At 40.9% G+C, this 18,694-nt stretch overlaps 1 protein-coding gene across 1 annotated transcript in view; it reads left to right on the top strand.

Annotated features, from left to right (window-relative positions):
* CNTNAP2 (contactin associated protein 2) overlaps positions 1–18,694 on the top strand; it is a 1,620,276-nt gene that overhangs the window by 1,342,095 nt on the left and 259,487 nt on the right. The window contains exon 14 of the mRNA XM_039524081.1: positions 15,847–16,003. Within this exon, the coding sequence (XP_039380015.1) occupies positions 15,847–16,003 (157 nt within the window). The remainder of the gene's footprint in view (positions 1–15,846; positions 16,004–18,694) is intronic.

The raw sequence follows: 18,694 nt of genomic DNA on the forward strand, positions 1-18,694 counted from the left end.
CTGCCCCTTTTAAATACTTCCACCCATCCGGTTCCCAAGGGATGTGTCAGTGTCACCACACTGGCCCTTGTCCCCTTTTGCAGCAGTTTTTCTCTCTACTTCCCCACCCCAAAAGCCATAAAGCACTGTTCCCTTCATTCAACCAGCCAGACAAATTCCCCATTGCTTAAAGGTGTGGTGTGATTATTTGCTCCATTTCTCACTAATTAAGATATTGACATTGATTTTGTTGATAAGTGAAGAAATGATCAACTGCAGTGTAACGACCCCCTGCTGAGAAGTAGCAGATGTCCAGCGCTTCTCAGGTCAGCTTCCCATTGGAGGAGAAATCAGTGACATGGAGTCTGGGTATTATTCTTAGTGCCGCATGTTTAGTTTACACTATACACCAGTCCTTGAACAGAGGTGGTCACAAACAGCTCACAAGCAATTCCACTTTTCCAGAAATCTCAGCCAAAACACCAATGTCTGGTTTCCAGGAAGGAACTCTGCCCCAAGAATTGACACTCTCTAGATTACCTCAAATGAAGCTCTTTCCTCTTCAAAGGAATGTAGTGGTGGAACCTGGCAGGTGATGTATCTGACTAAGCTGTTTGTGCTGGAGTATATATGAAGTGGCAGGTTGTGTTCCCCCAAACTACTACAGTAATGGTTGCTTCTCAGACATAACTGAAAAATTCATTCTGATGCTAAATATTTTTACTTGCTTACTGATTCTTACCACTTTTCTCCCTCTCCCTCTTTAAAATGAATATACCTATTATTGAACCAGAGTCTCAGCTGCATCCATTTTACACTTGCACTGTGCCATTTGCCTTGTTCTACCCTTTTCCACCTCTGGTATGCCCACTCTCAGTGGTTTGAGCATTGGCATGCTAAACCCAGGGTTATGAGTTCAATCCTTAAGGAGGCCACTTAGGGATCTGGGGCAAAAATTGGTCCTGCTAGTGAAGGCAGGGGGCTGGACTCAATGACCTTTCAAGGTCCCTTCCAGTTCTAAGAGATTGGTATATCTCCAATTATTACCTTTAGTGGGTGGTGTAAATCTAGGTATGCCAATCAAAGGGAATGCCTGTGGTTGTCAGCTTTGGGAATCCTGGTTGCCTCTGATGAAAAAAAGAAATCTGCTACACTGGAATGAATTTTCAGTATACTTTGAAGGCAAAATTAGTAGGATTCAGCCCAGCTTGGTAGCCTAGGGTTATACCTGTGTCTGAATGACACAAATGCAACAAAAGCTTATATGATTTAGAGCAATTTTTCCCAATAAGTTACTGGATGTTCTAAAGGAACTTAATCTTCCGACAGACAGGGTGGATGCTCTTCTCACATGGCTAATAAAAGCAAATGGAGAGGCTGAGGTTGTTAATACATCCCTGTGGCAGGATAGGATGTCATTGTGCCTTAAACCAGTGGTTGTTGGGTCATAAAAACAGTTCTCATGCCGCTTCTAATCTTACCTTTTGGGGGGAAACCTTTTGAAAAATGTGATGACATGACAACTTTGGAGCCCTCCAGAATCCTATTTTCTCAGTACTTGTTAGTGGGGTTTTCAGTGGGGTTTGGCAGAGACTGCACTAGTTATGTTGGTTTGTGACCTAACAAGAGCAAAACACAAATACACATGCTACTAGATCTATCAGCAGGCTTTTCATAACTGTCTCTCTTTCAGACACTTATACGAACCGCATCACTAGAGTATTTGAGCACCTTACATTTTGTAATGCATATGTCAAAACATCACCCCCATGAGGCAGATGAGAACTAATATCCCCATTTTATACACAGGGAACTGAGGCAGTCTGGTGACAGAGCAGGGAATTAAACCTGGATGTCCTAAGATCTAATCACTGGACCAACCTTCTGCACCATCCACACTTTTACTGAATGGCCACAATGCCTGTATTGCTCATTAGTGATTTCATTCTTTCGTTTCTGAGAGATGCTAGGGACTGTTTTTTGGACAGTGTGTGCCTAACGATCTCTTTTCTGTGGTGCAGCTCCATGAACATTTTTTTGTTCAACAAATATGTGAGCCAAGTGAGGAATATTATGAGGCAGTTTGGCCTGTTGGGCCATCAATAAGCAGGATTCATAACTGTCATTACTATCAGACCAGATGGTTCATTGTCTTTGCTTTCCCAGTGCCTGACTAGGTTTGGAACACGGAGGAGAGAAAGCAGTTACAAGTCATTCTCGGTAAGGTCAAGGTGATTGTAGTGGCTTGTGGGTAAGAGGTCTGACTGCTCTGGGATGGGGAGACAGCTGTCACTGTTGGTGCACTTTATTTATAACACAGCTGATAGGTTCACAGTTTGGGGTTGCTTTTCAGCTTTACCTACGAGGCTCACAGTGCAGTGTTGCTTTTGGATTTCATCTGCTCTGGAATCTCAGGTGGCATCAATGACCAACATCTCTTTTCTCAGTCTTTTACCTGGAGGGAGGTTGTAGTTTGTTCCAGGGGATGGTTTTCTTTCTTTATATATCTTTTAAAAACTATCTGCATGTGCTCTGAGATATTCAATTGGGGGCATCTTAGATAAAAACACAACACAATAAGGAAAGTCTCGGTAAGGAAATATTCAGCCTTCCACTTCTAGCTTCAAATTCAATCCAGGCTGGTAGTCCAGACTCTCCCTTTTGATGTCTGTTGAGTGGCCTTTGTAAAATGAATTGTTATAATTCCTCTTGTGTCCACATTGCCAAATCCATTACTATTATTGTCACCCTTGTTGGCAATTTTAACAGACAGACTGAAGACTGAATTGGCATAGTCTCAAATATCCTGGAGGTGTTTCTTCCAGAATATAGTTGAGTCACATCAGGAAACAGTATGAGAAAATAAAAGTTTAGTAAGCGTAGTATGTGACGGATATCGAAGCTGCCACTTTATAAATGTGTGAGACGATTAAGGCAGACTAATATGGCTATAGTCCTGCTAAGCTAACAGGTTTCTAAGCGACCTGTAACTGTGAATTTGGAAACTCACACTATTGCGATGCATATTGTGTCTGTTTTGAGAATGAACAAAAGAATTAAATTTTCATAGCTCTCACTCTGGTATCCTTCCAGAGAACTAAAATCATTTAGCAGATCTGCCTCGGTCAAGATCATATCTTTCACATGAAAAGTCATCTTCCTGCAGAAGGCACGCAGTCCACAGGATTATGAGATGAAATATCCAATCACACGTGAATTTTGGGTAGCCAATCCAAAATATTAAAAATTGACTCTCATCGTGCATCATTTTTATGATATTATGTGACATAATGTAACTTATTTTGATGGCAACAGTAATTCTGGGGATACAATAGCAAGTGCATCTGATTCAAAGATTGTTTTAGATGACCCAGGCAGAGGGATTTAGTCTCTGCTGTTCAACCTAAAATCAGCATATTTCTAAAAAATATATACATGGAAACATCTGTGCAGAAAAGAATACAAGTCTAATGTCTGGTATTAGTGGACATTAAGTTGCTGTATTTTTTATAGCACAACTATCCGAGAAAGAGAAAATAATTGTTTCCTGAAAAGGCTTTTAAAAATACTTTAGTACCCATTTCTTAGACATTGAGCAGAGTCAAGAAAGTTACATTATAGAAAACTAGAGTCCAGGAAAGCTATATGAATTTACAGCGATGAAAAGTCCCTCAGGACACATCAGTCACATAGAGTTAAACACATCGACTCACAGAAAGATCTGCCGGTTAAAGGCATCCACTTAGCATGGCCGTGAGGGCTACATGCACACTCTTATCTAGACAGACTTGTAAGATTAATTCCACCAAACTGAATGAGCTGAAAGTGAGGAGAAAAGTGAAAAGACAGGAAGGATGGGATGACACCTGTGTGGGAGCTAAGAGCTCTGTAACATGAGCACTGGGGAGCTACTTTTCTGAGAGATCAGTTGCAGATGTCAGTATATTTATTTATTTATTACCGGGGCGGCTCTAGCAATTGCGCCGCCCCAAGCAGGGTGGCACGCTGCGGGGGGCGCTCTGCCAGTCGCTGGTCCCGCGGCTCCGGTGGACCTCCTGCAGACGTGCCTGCGGAGGGTCCGCTGGTCCCGCGGCTCCGATGGAGCATCCGCAGGCACGCCTGCGGGAGGTCCACCCGAGCCACGGGACCAGCGGGCCCTCCTCAGGCATGCCTGCGGCAGGTCCACCGGAGCCACCGGACAACCGAACCCTCCGCAGGCATGTCTGCGGGAGGTCCACCGGAGCCGCCTGCTGCCCTCCCGGCGGCAGGCCGCCCCAAGCGCGCGCTTGGTGCGCTGGGGTCTAGAGCCGGCCCTGTTTATTACAAACAATTAATTTAAAAGTCGTTTGGTATTGTGCAGCTCTGCGCAATTCACATTGCTCAATATCACCAAAATCTGATTTCCTATTTCCTCATCCCACTGTAAAGACCTAAGAGGTGAGATTAGCTTCATAGCATGCTTTGAAGGTCATCAGACTTGAGCTTTGTTGGACTAACGAGGGAAGGACAAAACCTCCTGAAATGAAAAGGTTTGGATTCCAGAAACTTAAGGGTCAAATGCATACTGACAAAAGAACATGTATGTGACTGTTATTCATTCACATGTTTCCTTTGTGAATAAATAGCCATTACTTAACAGATAGTTTTGTTTTTGGACCTCTGACTTTAATCTTTATTGATTCCACTATTGTGCAGTCAATGACAGACATGATGACCAGTGAGCTTCCTTTGCTAAATTTGCCATTGGAAAATCTGAGAGAACCTCTGAAGAGACTATCAAAGTGTCAGGCAAGTACAATGGAGAATAACACATTAGTACCTGGAAGCAGCCCCTTGTAGTATCTGTGCAGTATTTGAAGCAGTGTGGGAACCCTGGAGCTCATGAGACAATGGAGATTTCAGTGAAATTCATGATGCTGTTAAACTAGTAGATGATGTGGGTACATTTGTGGTCATTTAACAAGATTATGCATAGTTCTGTCCTCACAAATTAAAAATCTAAATTTGCAGGTCTATGAAACAAGAGCACCTGGATTATCTGTCTGTTTTAAATGACAATTGCACCTTTTTCATAATCTTTTAATAGCTAAGGAATTTGTCTGAAGATCTGATTCACAGCATCCTACTTTTGGAAGTGTCTAACTAGAATTTCAGAATATTTGTGTAATGCTACTTACCATTTACTGAACTTTTACACAGCTTTTGCTTTGGATTAGTACTGTATAAATATAATATATTAAAATGCCAACCTGAATATCTATGTACTGAATTTGGTATTGTAATTTTCATTTATTATACAGTCAACCCTTTATACACTATCCTTGTAGGCCTTTATGATGCAATATTGATCATTGTTATTCTAAACAATCGTACCTTCAGAAAGCCTCCCCTTGGAGCCCTATAGCAGAGGAACAATTTATCACTACAGAAGACATCCCACCACACTCCCTTGCTATTAAAAAGAAGGAGCAGTTGTTTTTTTACATTCATTTAAAGTAGCCAGGTAATCTAAATGGTCTTGTTTCAAAGACCTGCAAAGTTATATTTTTAACTTGTGCAGACAGAAATACAGATGACCACAAAATATGCCGACATCATTCACCACACTAACAGCAACAAGAAGTGCTGTACTATGCAAGGTAGATCTCACATACACCTCTACCCCAATATAACACAAATTTGGATATAACACGGTAAAGCAGTGCTCCGGGGGAGGGAGGTGGGGGGCGGGGCTGTGCACTCCAGCGGATCAAAGCAAGTTCGATATAACACGGTTTCATCTATAATGCGGTAAGATTTTTTGGCTCCCGAGGATCGCATTATAGCGGGGTAGAGGTGTATTATTCACAGGCACAACTCCACAAATCCTTCCAGTGGGTCTATAGAATGCCTAGAATGTATTTATCTGAGATTTATACATTGGGAGTATTTTAACAAGTAGCTGTTTCTATTTGGTGTCTTTGTGAAAGTTAAAATTCCAGCACTATTTTGTATATTGTGGGGCATATTAAAGAGTTGGGAAGGGTTAAGAACACAGGATTCTTCATTTTTCTTCATGCCAGCTTTTAAACCTGATCTAGAAAACTGGTGGATGTTTTGCTGTTCTGTCAGCTTATTTGTGGTTGTACTAGTTCTTCCATCCACTTTTAAGGGCTGTGATACCTACACATCCCCATCTCTCCTCCACTCACATACTCACTCTATGCATCCTGCTTGGGCAACCTCCTCACTCTCCTTTTATTATTCCCAGGTCTATTGCAAGATTTCCCATATTTGTTTTTCTTTTCTAGTTCGTTTAGATGTGCAGATTTAAAAAAATTGTTAGAAGCCAGGTCAGTTTGTGAATATGTGATTGGTTCTCTCTCTCTCTTCACCAAAGTGGAGGTGATAATTCTCCAAAAGAAAAATTCTTACCACATCTTTGAGGTCTGTTTCCGTTTCTATTTTAATATTGTTTCCACCAGGTTTACTGGTTCAACATCACTCACTCACAGCTTTAACTTTTCTTGAAAATTACTTTTTCCATCTTCTCCATACCCCCGTTTTTGTTTATCCATTTGAAACATCTTGAATACCACTTATTTATTGCAAGTACTGTGCTTTTTTTGTTTTTTTCCTGAGAATTTACTTGAGCAGAGACTGTCCTTTGTCCTCAGATGATCCAGTGAGTTTACAGTAAGCAGTAATTTACAGCACCTAAAATTTGCTACATTGCTAGGTATAGTTGTGACTGTGGTGATTGTGTGACTTTAGAAACCAGCAAACTGTACCGTACAAGGATATCTGACAGCTGCTTTTTCCAGCTAAATATCACCACTGGGACTGTGATCTCGGAGAAAAATAACAAGGCAGGTTTGGTTAGTATTGCTGCAGTTTGGAATGTGAGCCTTGATGAGGGAGAAATCATTTGCACTGTACTGGCTTTTCAGACTCTGGGCCAAAGAGTGAATCTTTCTGACAGCAAAATGAAGCTATCAAGAAGGCTTTTCCTGAGCTGCAGCTGGTCACCATTCCAATGTGACAATTCTCCCTCCTGCCTATATTTTTTTAATAGCTTGCTAATTCTGAAACACGAGTTGATGTGGCCCTGTAAAGAAAAGTCAGCAATCCATCTTTGTTCATAAGTTCATTCAGGGAGCTGAGAGAAGTGTTGGTTAGCTTAGTGAAAAGGGCACTTAAATCAAATGTCTGATGGCTAGTATGAAATTTTGCATTTGCTGCTTTCCTTCTTCAGGATCTGCATGAAATAGCATTTTTGAAACCGTATATTATAGAGATTTAAAAATATTTGCCTCAAAAACATCCTCTGAAAAATAAGCAGGCAAATGTAATGGGATAATGGAACACTTTGCACATGTTTGTTGTTCTGCAGTGGTCATCAAATTGAGGGCTGACTGTCAACACCGAGTAGAGATTTTTATTCCTCAACCACATGACCAGATTTCTCTCTCCCCTGTCTTTACGATATGGTATCAGACATAGACAATAGGGTTTAGGTCTAAATCAGTTCTCCCATTCTTTCGTGCACCAAGCCATACTTGCCAGGCTTCCTGCCCGGGGATTCATTGAGAGATGATTGGAGGAATCCTTTCTCCAAGTCATGGAGTGGAAGTGGATACACTGTCATTGACCAGAACCCCAGATCTTCGTTCAAAGGGATACACCAGAAGTCTCTTTGGAGCTCGGCTCCAGGAATCCTGAGACCCATCTCTACTGCACAGTGAACTATTCCTCTACTCCTCTTCACACACTTATACAGCATTTATAAATAAATAAATACAATTGTCACAAAAAAACAAGTGTCTGGATCAGCTTATAAAAGATGCTCCAGCCCAGTGATGGTAAAGGAAAATAGAATCGATTAGACCTTCCCACAATGGGGAAAGAAACCAAAAAAAAACCCAATACCCTGACAACAAAGGTTATCATAAATAACAACAAAAGGATATTAACCCATAATATTTTTAGTCTCATTAGCTAGCTCTAAACCAAATGTCCCTAGTTATCTTTATTTCTGCAGGAGTTTTTTATCCTGTGCCTCGGGTTCTCATTTGCCAGCTTGTTTCATTTGTGTCTCCAGCTGGGCTTGGCTAAATCTGGCTCTTCTAGCCATTAGTGGTCTGGCTACCATCAGTATTAGTTTTTGCATAGGCTCATGCATTTGCTATTTGTCCTTTTCCTAGTTGGCCTTAAGGAAAGAATGCTGTAGTGATTAACAAACGAAGACAGAAACAAAATATATTTTTTCTCTTTAACACTTCATATCACATTCACTCATGCACTACCAAAAAAAAAAAAAGAAAAGTAAAGACAAAACAAGAAAGAGAACTGAATCTCAAAGGGAAAAAGAAACAGAAAAACCCATCACAGTCTGCTAACCAGACAAACCTGTCCCAAGCTTCCTTACAGATTATATATAGATCATTATTTACCAAAGAACTGGAAATTCATTCTCTCTCTCTCTCTCTCTCTCTCTCTCTCTCTCTCTCTCTCTCTATATATATATATATATTATTTTGCAGTCCATGCACTGGTATTTTTATAGAAAATACAAAACCAATCATTTAGCACCAGATTCTTCTTTCAGTTATATCAGTGTAAATCCAAATAACTCCATTGATTATTGTCGATCATTTGAAATCACTGAAGCTACCTAGGATTCGCACCAGTGCAAATAAGAGCAGAATCTGTGCTACAGAGAAGTATTTTCAATTTCCCATTGTGAGGCCAGTCAGCAGCTGCGTTCTCTTGTGCTACCACTCTCATAGCATTAGGCAAGGGCAGCAATCCTACTAAGTGCCCCATCAGCATGGCATTGGTGCTTGCATGTATCTATGGCAGAGCAAACAGACTGGCCATCAAAATGTCAATAAACTAAAGTAAAATGAAATAAGCATACAATTAACTAAATCATCAGTGTGTACATAATGCAAATTTCATTGGTCATGTACTGAAACTTTGAAAGGTAATTTGCCTATTCAGAAAACACTTAATTGAAATGTGTGTGTTTATTTAACCTGTGAGATCCCCATCATCATCAAACCTGTGTGTTTGACAAATGGTAAAATCTCAGAAAGCATTAACAGCTGAGGAAGAGTGTGCACATTATAGACCAGATTGATTGGACCTGCATGGATTAGGGTCACAGTCACACCAAAAGGGCAGTAAAGAGGGGCTAGGTGACAGTGGGGCCATGGCCCAAGCACCCTCTATGTTTGGAAATGTGGAATCAAACTGGCACATTGCACCCTTTCAAAAAGTGACAATTATTCCATCAACATCTGCTCCCCAACAAGAATACTGGCTGAGTCAGCCAGAATTTCTCCTGGAACTACAGCTGTAGCATGGTCATCCTCTCATGTGCGTGCGTGTACACACACACACACACGCACACGCACGCACGCACTTACACTTCAGGCCATGGCTGAAAACCAAAAGTTAGAGGATAAAATTACTGTATGTTATACTATAGTTTCACACAAAGCCAATAACATAATACAGAAGGTACCCTAAGAATGTTACACACACAAAATGGCAAGAATTCTACCTGCCCTTACACACACACACGTTTCCACTAAAAAGAATGGAATTCACACTGTCCCCACCCACCCAACCTACCACACACAGTTCCTATTTAATCCCCATGTTGTCCTATGTAACGTAAGATATAAGATAAACTATTTGCATCAATGAAGAAAATGTGCTGTAAAAGTTACAGGTATGTGGTATTGTGAATATTTTAGAAGGATATCTTTGGTTTTACCTCACTCATAACAAAAATTAGGCAGGCAGCGTATCGCCTGTTGTTTTATGCTATTCATTTTACATAGAATTGAACAAAAGAGACCTTTCTAACCAGAAGTTAGAGGTGTATGGATTGTGTGTCGGTTATTGTAACAGTTGTTTGGTCCCTGGTACTTATTACTGAGTTTTTTAACATGCAAGCTGATAGTTGGAGCTGTTCTGTAATGCACTCACAGCAAGCAACTGTTCCTCTTGTGTTTAGAACAAAGGGATCAAGCTTAGTAAATTAATTCTTAATTGTTTGTGGAGTATCAAGGAAGTGTAGTAATTAGAGATGGGCTCTAGCTGCAAAGTTTTCAATAGTCCTCTTTTTCAGAGGTGCTGTGCCATTGACTTCAATGGGACTTGCAGGTGCTCAGCAGGTCTGAAAGTCAGGTGCTGTGATTTTAAGGGCCAGCTAGAGAGAGCTCTGCAGAGGATCTGAGAAGGTTTCTGGCATCTACAGGCAAAAAGACTTGGAAGTTCTTGTTCTGAGCAAGTTTCAGCTTGTCTCATCTCAGCAAGGAGACAGGTTAGCTGTGAACATATATCCATTTGTTTTGGGAACAGAACTGGCAAGGGGCCAAAGTAGATGGTAGTCAGGAGATGCACCAATGGCAGAGGGGAGAGGAGGTGGTAGGCCAGTGGTGGGCAAACTTTTTGGCCCGAGGGCCACATTGGAGTTGCAAAACTGTATGGAGGGCTGGGTAGGGAAGACTGTGCCTCCCCAAACAGCCTGGCCCCCACCTCCTCCCAATTCCTGTCCCCTGACTTCTCCCCTCAGAACCCCCGACCCATCCAACCCTCTCCCTCCCGGCTCCTTGTCCCCTGACCACCCGGGACCCCCCCCAACCTTAACAGCTCCCCTGGGACCCCACTCTCTATCCAACCCTTCCTGCTCCCTGTCCCCTGACTGCCCCGGCCCCTATCCACACCCCCGCTCCCTGACGGGCCACCCAGGACTCCCACGCTTATCCAACCTCCCCGCCATTCCTCATCCCCAGACCCCCAGAACCTCCACCTCATCCAACCCCCCCGCTCCCGCTCCCTGTCCCCTGACTGCCCCCCGGAGCCTCCTGCCCCTTATCCAACCCTCTGGCTCCCTGCCCTCTTACCATGCCGCTCAGAGCGGCATGTCAGGCAGCCGCAGCACTTGGCCGGAGCTAGACACACTGCCATGCTGCCCTGCAGGAGCGCGCAGGCCCGCCACCCAGAGCACTGCTTGCATGGGGGCATGGCTGTGGGGCAGGGGGGACAGCAGGGGAGGGGCCGGGGGGCGAGCCTCCCCGGCCAGGAGCTCAAGGGCCGGGCAGGACAGTCCCACAGGCCGGATGTGGCCCGCAGGCCATAGTTTGCCCACCTCTCTGGTAGGCAGTGTTCTGTTGAGGTTCTTTCCAGGGTTAGACAAAAGCTAAATGAATTATGGGTGTTGTGGAAGACAAGTCAAAAGTATAGTCATCAGTACTCTGAGGGTTAAGTTCTCAGTGGGAGCAGCTGGGTGCTGAGATCTTTTGAATATCTGGTTGCATTAGGAAGGTACCTAAATGGAAGCTGAGATCTCTCAAAAAAGCAGCCCCTATTATGGGTGCTATTTGCTTTTGAAACAATGGTCCTAAAATGTTAATCACATTTTTATTAATCAATGGTATTTAGAAATAATGAGTTCTATTAAATGTCCAATAGAATACAAAGTGTTCATGTAAAAGTCATATGTTATAAGACTATTCTACTATGTCAGAAATAAATATATTATTGACTGTTATGAGTTCTGTTCATACTACATTAACTTTGGAGGGAATGTTTTCATATTAAATGAAATGGTTCACAAGAAGATATATTTATCAGATGAGCAAGGAATGGCTTTTTTTTTATGATACTCAAGATCTGTGGGAATATTAAGAGGCGCCCTTAGTCTATTCTCCTTGCCTGAATCTCTCGCTAGAGAAGGTACACTGTCTCTAATAGAAAACCCTCATAGCCAATTGCTTTAAAAAACTAGGATTATTAAGGGGGAGGGGGGGAAACCTCAAAAAATTAGGTTAGCTTTAAAGTTTGATTTAACTAAGCATTAAAATGTTCAATTCATTTTCACCGAAGTCCAGCCCGGGGGCCATTAGAGGTTCTGGGCCTAGCAGCATAACCAGAAAATGTGCAGAAATTATATGAGACAAATCTGAATCTTTAAAAAATGTGGTTCAAGCCTGGTGCTCCAGCCAAACATTTATACCCCTCCGTATGTAGAACCAGCTTTTTCCTGTCACGGTAGAGGTCAATAGTGTTGCTACAAGATGTAACTATCCTCACTTCAGTACATCTGAGGCTGTTGTGCTGCCTCAAAGGCATGATACTTTTGCCCATTCTTCCAACACCAGTAGCCCATCCTGACACCAGTATTGCTCTTCTGCAGCCGATGTCTGGGGGCTTACAAGATGGCTTTCCGGTGTATTGGAAATCAGTGAGGTGGAGTCAGAGTGTAATCTAAGTGTATCTTGCTTTATTTGCATATATATACACACCAATCCTGAAATGAGATGGTCAAACGTCACGCAGGGCCATTCTACGAATCTCAGCCCAGCACCACAGCCCCGTTCCCAGGAAGCAACTCTGCTTCTGAAGAATTGACTCTAATCAGAGGTCAAGGCAGAGAGTAAACTCTCCTGCTCCTTACCCAGCTCTTTCTCACCTGAAGCTGCCTCCTCACCAAACCTGGCACAACCCAAAACAGACAACAATACAGCGTGTCTTCCTAAGAGTCAAAGCCTGCTCGCACATTAAGAAAAATAACTTCGAAGACTGTGTAACAGTCCCACCTTGTGATGCCTACTAGAATAATATATTTGATATAAAGAATGTATTATTATACATGGCTTCTTCCCCTGAGGTGTTTTTTTTTCAGTGGGAGGGGTAGGGTTAACAAAAGTGCATGGCTTTTAAAACTCATCCCAACTACATTAATATCCTTAGCATAATAAGAGATTATCAAATATTCTGATATTTAGAACAATTTCCCCTGAATACTTGATCATCCTTCTTTTTGGAGTTCACTACACCAGTTGTTTCGCTAGTTCCTTTCCCATTAGTACATAAACCTCCCTCCCTACACAGAAATAATAAGAAATGCACTGTAAAATGAGAGTGTACACACATCCTGAATGAATGTTTATACCAATGCAAAATGAGATGGGGTAGGTTGAGGAGAAGGGTGGTTCTGCTTCTGCTTCTAAAGGTAGGGTTGCTGCCACCTGGCAATAAATATAATGACCTGTCCCATGATGAATCTTCCCTTGTTCTTTCCCCCCTTCCCTTCTATTTTTCCCTTTTACCCTGTTCATCCTCTTGGTACATACAGTATCTGATAAATTTGTTATACTCCGTGTATTAATATCCTACATATGTATGGCATCTTTCATCCTGAAAGATCTCAGCAAAACTATGGGCAAAAGCTTAACTTCACTTCTTTTGCAGTAGTGGGGTGGAATGGGACAAGATTCATTTGACTGGCACAGGCCAGAATGGTTTAGGCGATGACAAGGGAAATGCATGGAGAGATGCATCTTACTAGTACTCTAAAAAGCAGTGTTTATCTTCAGTAATCTGTGATGCTGACTGCAAAATATGCACACGGGGATGGGGAATTAGGATAGCCCGAAATAGCTGACCATAGCCCATTGACTTCAGTGTAAGTGCTTTCCTGAATACAGATGTGTTTCTGCATAAGGCAAAAGTCCTCCAATTTTTATCGATTTATTTAGGAAGTTTTAAAAGGTAAATATCAGCGACAAAATGATAATCATTACAACAGTGATCAAGACAGCTGCATACAGATTGGTCCAATCAGCATAGCTTCTTTGAAGTCAATAACTCTGAAAAACTACTCTGTCCAAGTTTCAGAACATGTTCTAGATTTAAAACCTAATGCCAGCTATCATTAAAAAAATTGTAGCACACGCCATTCCTCCATCTATCTTTTGGTTTTGTGTTGCACCCATCATTATGGTACTTAAGTGCTACTTTGCTTTCATCTATTTGGCCATTTGCTTTCTTCTATTTTAAATATGTCTACTTATTTCTGAATTTTTGAATCCTCGCTGTCTTTTGAAAAAATTAAGTAATTTTCTTTTCTTTCGGTACTCTAATTAGCAAGCTACTTTCCTACTGAAGTGCTGATAATTAGGAGCATGAGGTTTTGCTGTATTCAAAAGGTGTGAACAAGCAGAGCTCTATTTCATTCACAGAACAGCTAATACTAAAGCATTCACAATATGGTACTTAAACTACAAGCTGTCCTCAAATATGGCAAAATTATGATATAACCGCCAAATGGCCAAATTGCTGGATCTGGATGCTGCATTAATTAAAATAATTCAAACATTAACTGGTGGAAAACACATTTACCTGTAAAATATCTCTGGTTAAATAAACTTTTTGCAAGCCAGAGCAATGTAACCTCATATCCTAGACATTTTTATGGCAGCTTTGAAATGATGCTAGAATAGTCACACAACATATCCTTCTATAACCCTCAGCATTTTTAATATCTTTCAATGATAATCAAGTCACAGAAGCTAAAATGACCAATTTAGATCCTAGAATGGAGTCAGTCTATTACCATATCCATTACTGTTGCTGTGAAATTCAGTGTGGCCATGCTGTGCAGCATAACAACAATCATAAAGCCCTAGGTGATGACTGCTTTTTCACATTACTGTATATTCAATAATGGGACTCTTGTATTATGTTTAACAATTCAAAAGCATTAAATAGAATGATTTTATTTTGAGGAGGGATTTTATTTGGTTGCTGTCCTGTCACAGAATTTAGTTCTCTCTGGGGCTCAGTGTGGTTTACGTTTAACACGTCTGGAGGACAGAAGAAGATTTACAGTGGGGAGGATGGAATTAGATTGTCCGGTGAATGTTTTTAGGGTTATGGATGCAGTTTCAGCTTGTACATGCATGTGTGCAAAGCACAACAATTAAATGATTAAAACATTTCAGTTATATTTCTAAGAAGAAGCACTGCATGGAACATTAAGGAGGATTTTACTTTTGAAAAGCTTAATAAGTAAAATACTTAGAAGTGGCCTCATTTCATTTAAGTTGAAAATATTGTTTATGGTACATTACTGGCAGGAATATTTTTTCTTAAGTAGTAGTTATGTAAACCAAGTTCTATGATACTGTTGTAGCTTGGATGAAATCAATGGATGGAACTCTCTGAAGTCTATAGAATTATTCACATGCTTTAAAGTGCATACTTAAGTAATTTGCTGTATTGGGGCCTTGAACAGGGTCATCTCTGCTAAGAATACTTTTCCGTATAGAGTAGAATGGGTTCTCTTCATCTGAGAGAAGTGGGTTCGGTTGTCCAACAATATTATGCGGAAATGTACAGTAATATGGGAAAATTTAAGATTACAGACTTTGTGCCAAGTAGAGTAAATATATCACAGGACTGGGTCTATGCGATGGAAAAGCTGGGGAGTGTTGACATCTCCTTGCAAAGACTGACTTTTTAACTGATTTGTGTCTTACAGGAGTCCAGTAACACCTATTTAAAATTTGGTTTTGGCTAAATAGTCACTGGATAGTGTAGGTGTTTATTTTCCAGTGAAAACAAATTAGTTTCCAGTGAGGTGTTATTTTTAAAATAAAACAAAAACAAATACATATTCCTCCACAGTAGCTGAAGCCCAGATATGCATCATCTGTCTAATGCATAAGAACTGGAATTTGAGATTGACATGAACCCTTCCAGCTTGTTTAACTGTTCTTAGTTTATACAATAAAAATAAAGAGCATAAATAGCAAAAAGCAAAATAGATTTTAAAAGTTTCCTGTTGTATAATAGAAGGTGGTATGGGTACAGATAAAAATTTTGGGTTTAATCTGACAGTGTCCTTTAAACTGCAGTGGAATGTCTGTTCATTTATGATGGATATGTTGCTTTTCCACTGTGCAAAATGACTTTCCAGCTGTGTGTTGTTAACACCACTTACATATTAGACAATTGTATCCAGCTGTATGGCATTGTGGACCCCTATCACCTTTGATGCATCTAATCCTCCATTCTTATTCTTTGCAGATGGGAATCCATACACCTGGTGGGTTGGAAAAGCCAATGAGAAGCACTACTATTGGGGTGGCTCTGGACCTGGCATTCAGAAATGTGCCTGTGGCATTGAACGCAATTGTACTGATCCCAAATACTATTGCAACTGCGATGCTGATGCTAAACAATGGTAAGTGGGTTGTTAAAACTATTACCAAAACTCTGGCTAGTCATGGTCCTATGGTCTTACCCCTCACTTCTTAAATGTTTTTTGTGAAATCTGATACTCTTAAATTGCTGCAGTTTGTTAACTCATTCCTTACTATGCTGAATTCAAATAGCTTCAAGCCACTGGTTCCCTGCTTCCCTATTATTATTTTTTTCTGAATCAATTTGCCCTTGTCAGTAATAAGTAGACCTAGGGTGGCTTCTTCTATGGTTAGAATCTTTATTTTCTGCATCATAAAGTTCAGTAATTTAGGAAACTTTTATGATGCACATTTGGCTGTATTTGTTATCCAACAGCCATGTGGTTAATGACACAATAAGATTCCACATGATGTGGTAATACTGTGCAATTCAGGAGGAGAATGGCCAACCTCTCTTAATAACTTTTATATTTATTTGCCTGGCTGTGAGAGGTTTTTTTATATATAAGTGTTTGTTTGTAAAATATAAATACAGATCTTTTGGGGACCATCACTATTCCAAAATACCTGTCTGGCTGGCTGTTCTATTTCTATAATGTCAGACTCCATGGTACCTAAGCAACATGCATGTGTATTGTATAAAAACAAACTCCCTTGAAAAAGGCTAAAATTACAAAGTCAAACACTCATAAGTAAGGCTGTGATTATATCATGGAGGTCATGGAAGTCACAGAATCTGTGACTTCTAGAGACCTCTGTGATATTTTCTGCCCTGGGGCTGGAGCTGTCAGCAAGCAGCCCCACAGATCTCAGCCGCTGGGCCCCCGGGGCGGTCCACCAGCCTCTCCTAACTGCCAGCAGCAGGGGGACACTAGAGCTCCCAGTCCCCACGGGCAGTAGGGGGACCATGAAGCTCCCAATCCCTGTGTGCAGACCCCGGACATCCTAGCTACCAAGGGTAGCAGGGGGACCCTGGAGCTCCCACTTGCTGCGGGCGGCAGGAGCCCCCCCCCCATGTCAAGCTGTGAGAGGCAGCGGGGGGCACACCCACAGCGGCTCAGGCTCAGTGAGTGCTACTCCCTCCCCATTTTGTCAGGGATATTTTTAGTAAAAATCACAGACAGGTCACGGGCTTCCATGAATCTTTGCTTATTGCCCATGACCTGTCTGTGATTTTTACTAAAAATATCCATTGCAAAATCTGAGCCTTACTCATAAGTTAGGAAAACCCATAACCTTCATTCATCCTCCTTGGGCAGATCTATTATGATGGTTTTTAATTACTTCATAACATACTCTTTTTCCTACAGGATTCCTGCTTTATTCAGTACACAGGCTGCATGGTGCTAACATTGGATCGGAGTTCTGTAGTGAATAATTGTTCCTCTGTACGAAGAACAATTGTGGGGAAAGCCCCACTTAACCTCAGTATATATCATTAGCAAAACAACATGTGTTTCCCTAAACTTGTTCTTGGAAGTAGCTAAACTGTTCTTACTGAATCTTTCTAAAAACATAGGAAGAGTTGGCAGTAACATTTGGCATAGCATGTTTTAATTTAAAATCTCTGTTTACAAATTTGATCTCTCTGTTTACAGATTTTGTTTTTCACACCTCTTCCTTTTGCTTTTTATAGTGATGCTTTACAATAAATAACATCAAGAAAACTTATTTTCTTTATAGGCAGGATGAATCTTGGTCTAACCTAAGGGACTTTTCTTCCCTCTTTTTTTATAGTTAAGACATTTGTTGAGTATAATTGTTTATCTCTTTTGTCATGTCTTGGAATATTCAGTAATCAATAAGAGTCTTACTTTTATGAGCATGTTACATTGGTAGCCACTTGTTGGTATTTGAATCATTAATTCATTTAATTTAGTAATTCATCGGACTATTAATAAATGGTTACATGAAACGGCAGGGATAAATATGGGAATGAAGTATGAAAAATACACAATGGGAATATTAGAGAAATATTTGTAGGATCTGCAAGAATGATATTCTAGGATGGGGAAAAAAATCAAACAAAGAAATACTGGTTTCACTGCAAGTTTAGGAAATGCTGGGGTAATATGGTATGAGGCATATTACAGGATGAGCAATAGAACACTACAGAGATAAAGAAAGAGAAGTCAATAGTAGATAGAGATAGTAATCAGGATATGATGCAGAGCTGAGGAGCTAGGATTACACAGAGGGAAGAGAAATAGCAAGTCATGCAGGGGACACTGACTGGAACACCAGCTAGATGTTCCAGTGTAGTAGCAGAGAGCTATGGTAATGACCCAATGAACATATTGTCATAATAAGGAAAATGATGCAATTTCGGACATCTGTGCTTTTTCTTTGCTCGAGGCAATAACAGTGTGTCCATGTATAGCGGTTTCCATGTACTGTACAGTATATTAACTAATGCATCATTTGCTTTGAAGGAAATGTGCAGGGAAATAACTGACTATTGGCCTTCACTTGTGGCCTCCTTTCCTCAAATCCAGTGATAGTTGGAGTTTTTGGCATATTTCAGAAGGGCTCCCACAAAATCTCACTCTCCTCCCCATTAGCGTGTGTGCCAAGGGTACAGAGTGGTGGATTTTATTCATTTTGTTTCCAATATGAAACAAATTATTTATTTATAACCATAACCAAGGAAAGAGACAACACCATTTGACAAGCAAGCTGCACTTTGCTGGAAACAGTTACAATTATTTTTTATGGGAACTCTTCCAATTATC

This window comes from Mauremys reevesii, linkage group 2 (assembly GCF_016161935.1).
Source record: "Mauremys reevesii isolate NIE-2019 linkage group 2, ASM1616193v1, whole genome shotgun sequence".
NCBI lineage: Eukaryota > Metazoa > Chordata > Testudines > Geoemydidae > Mauremys > Mauremys reevesii.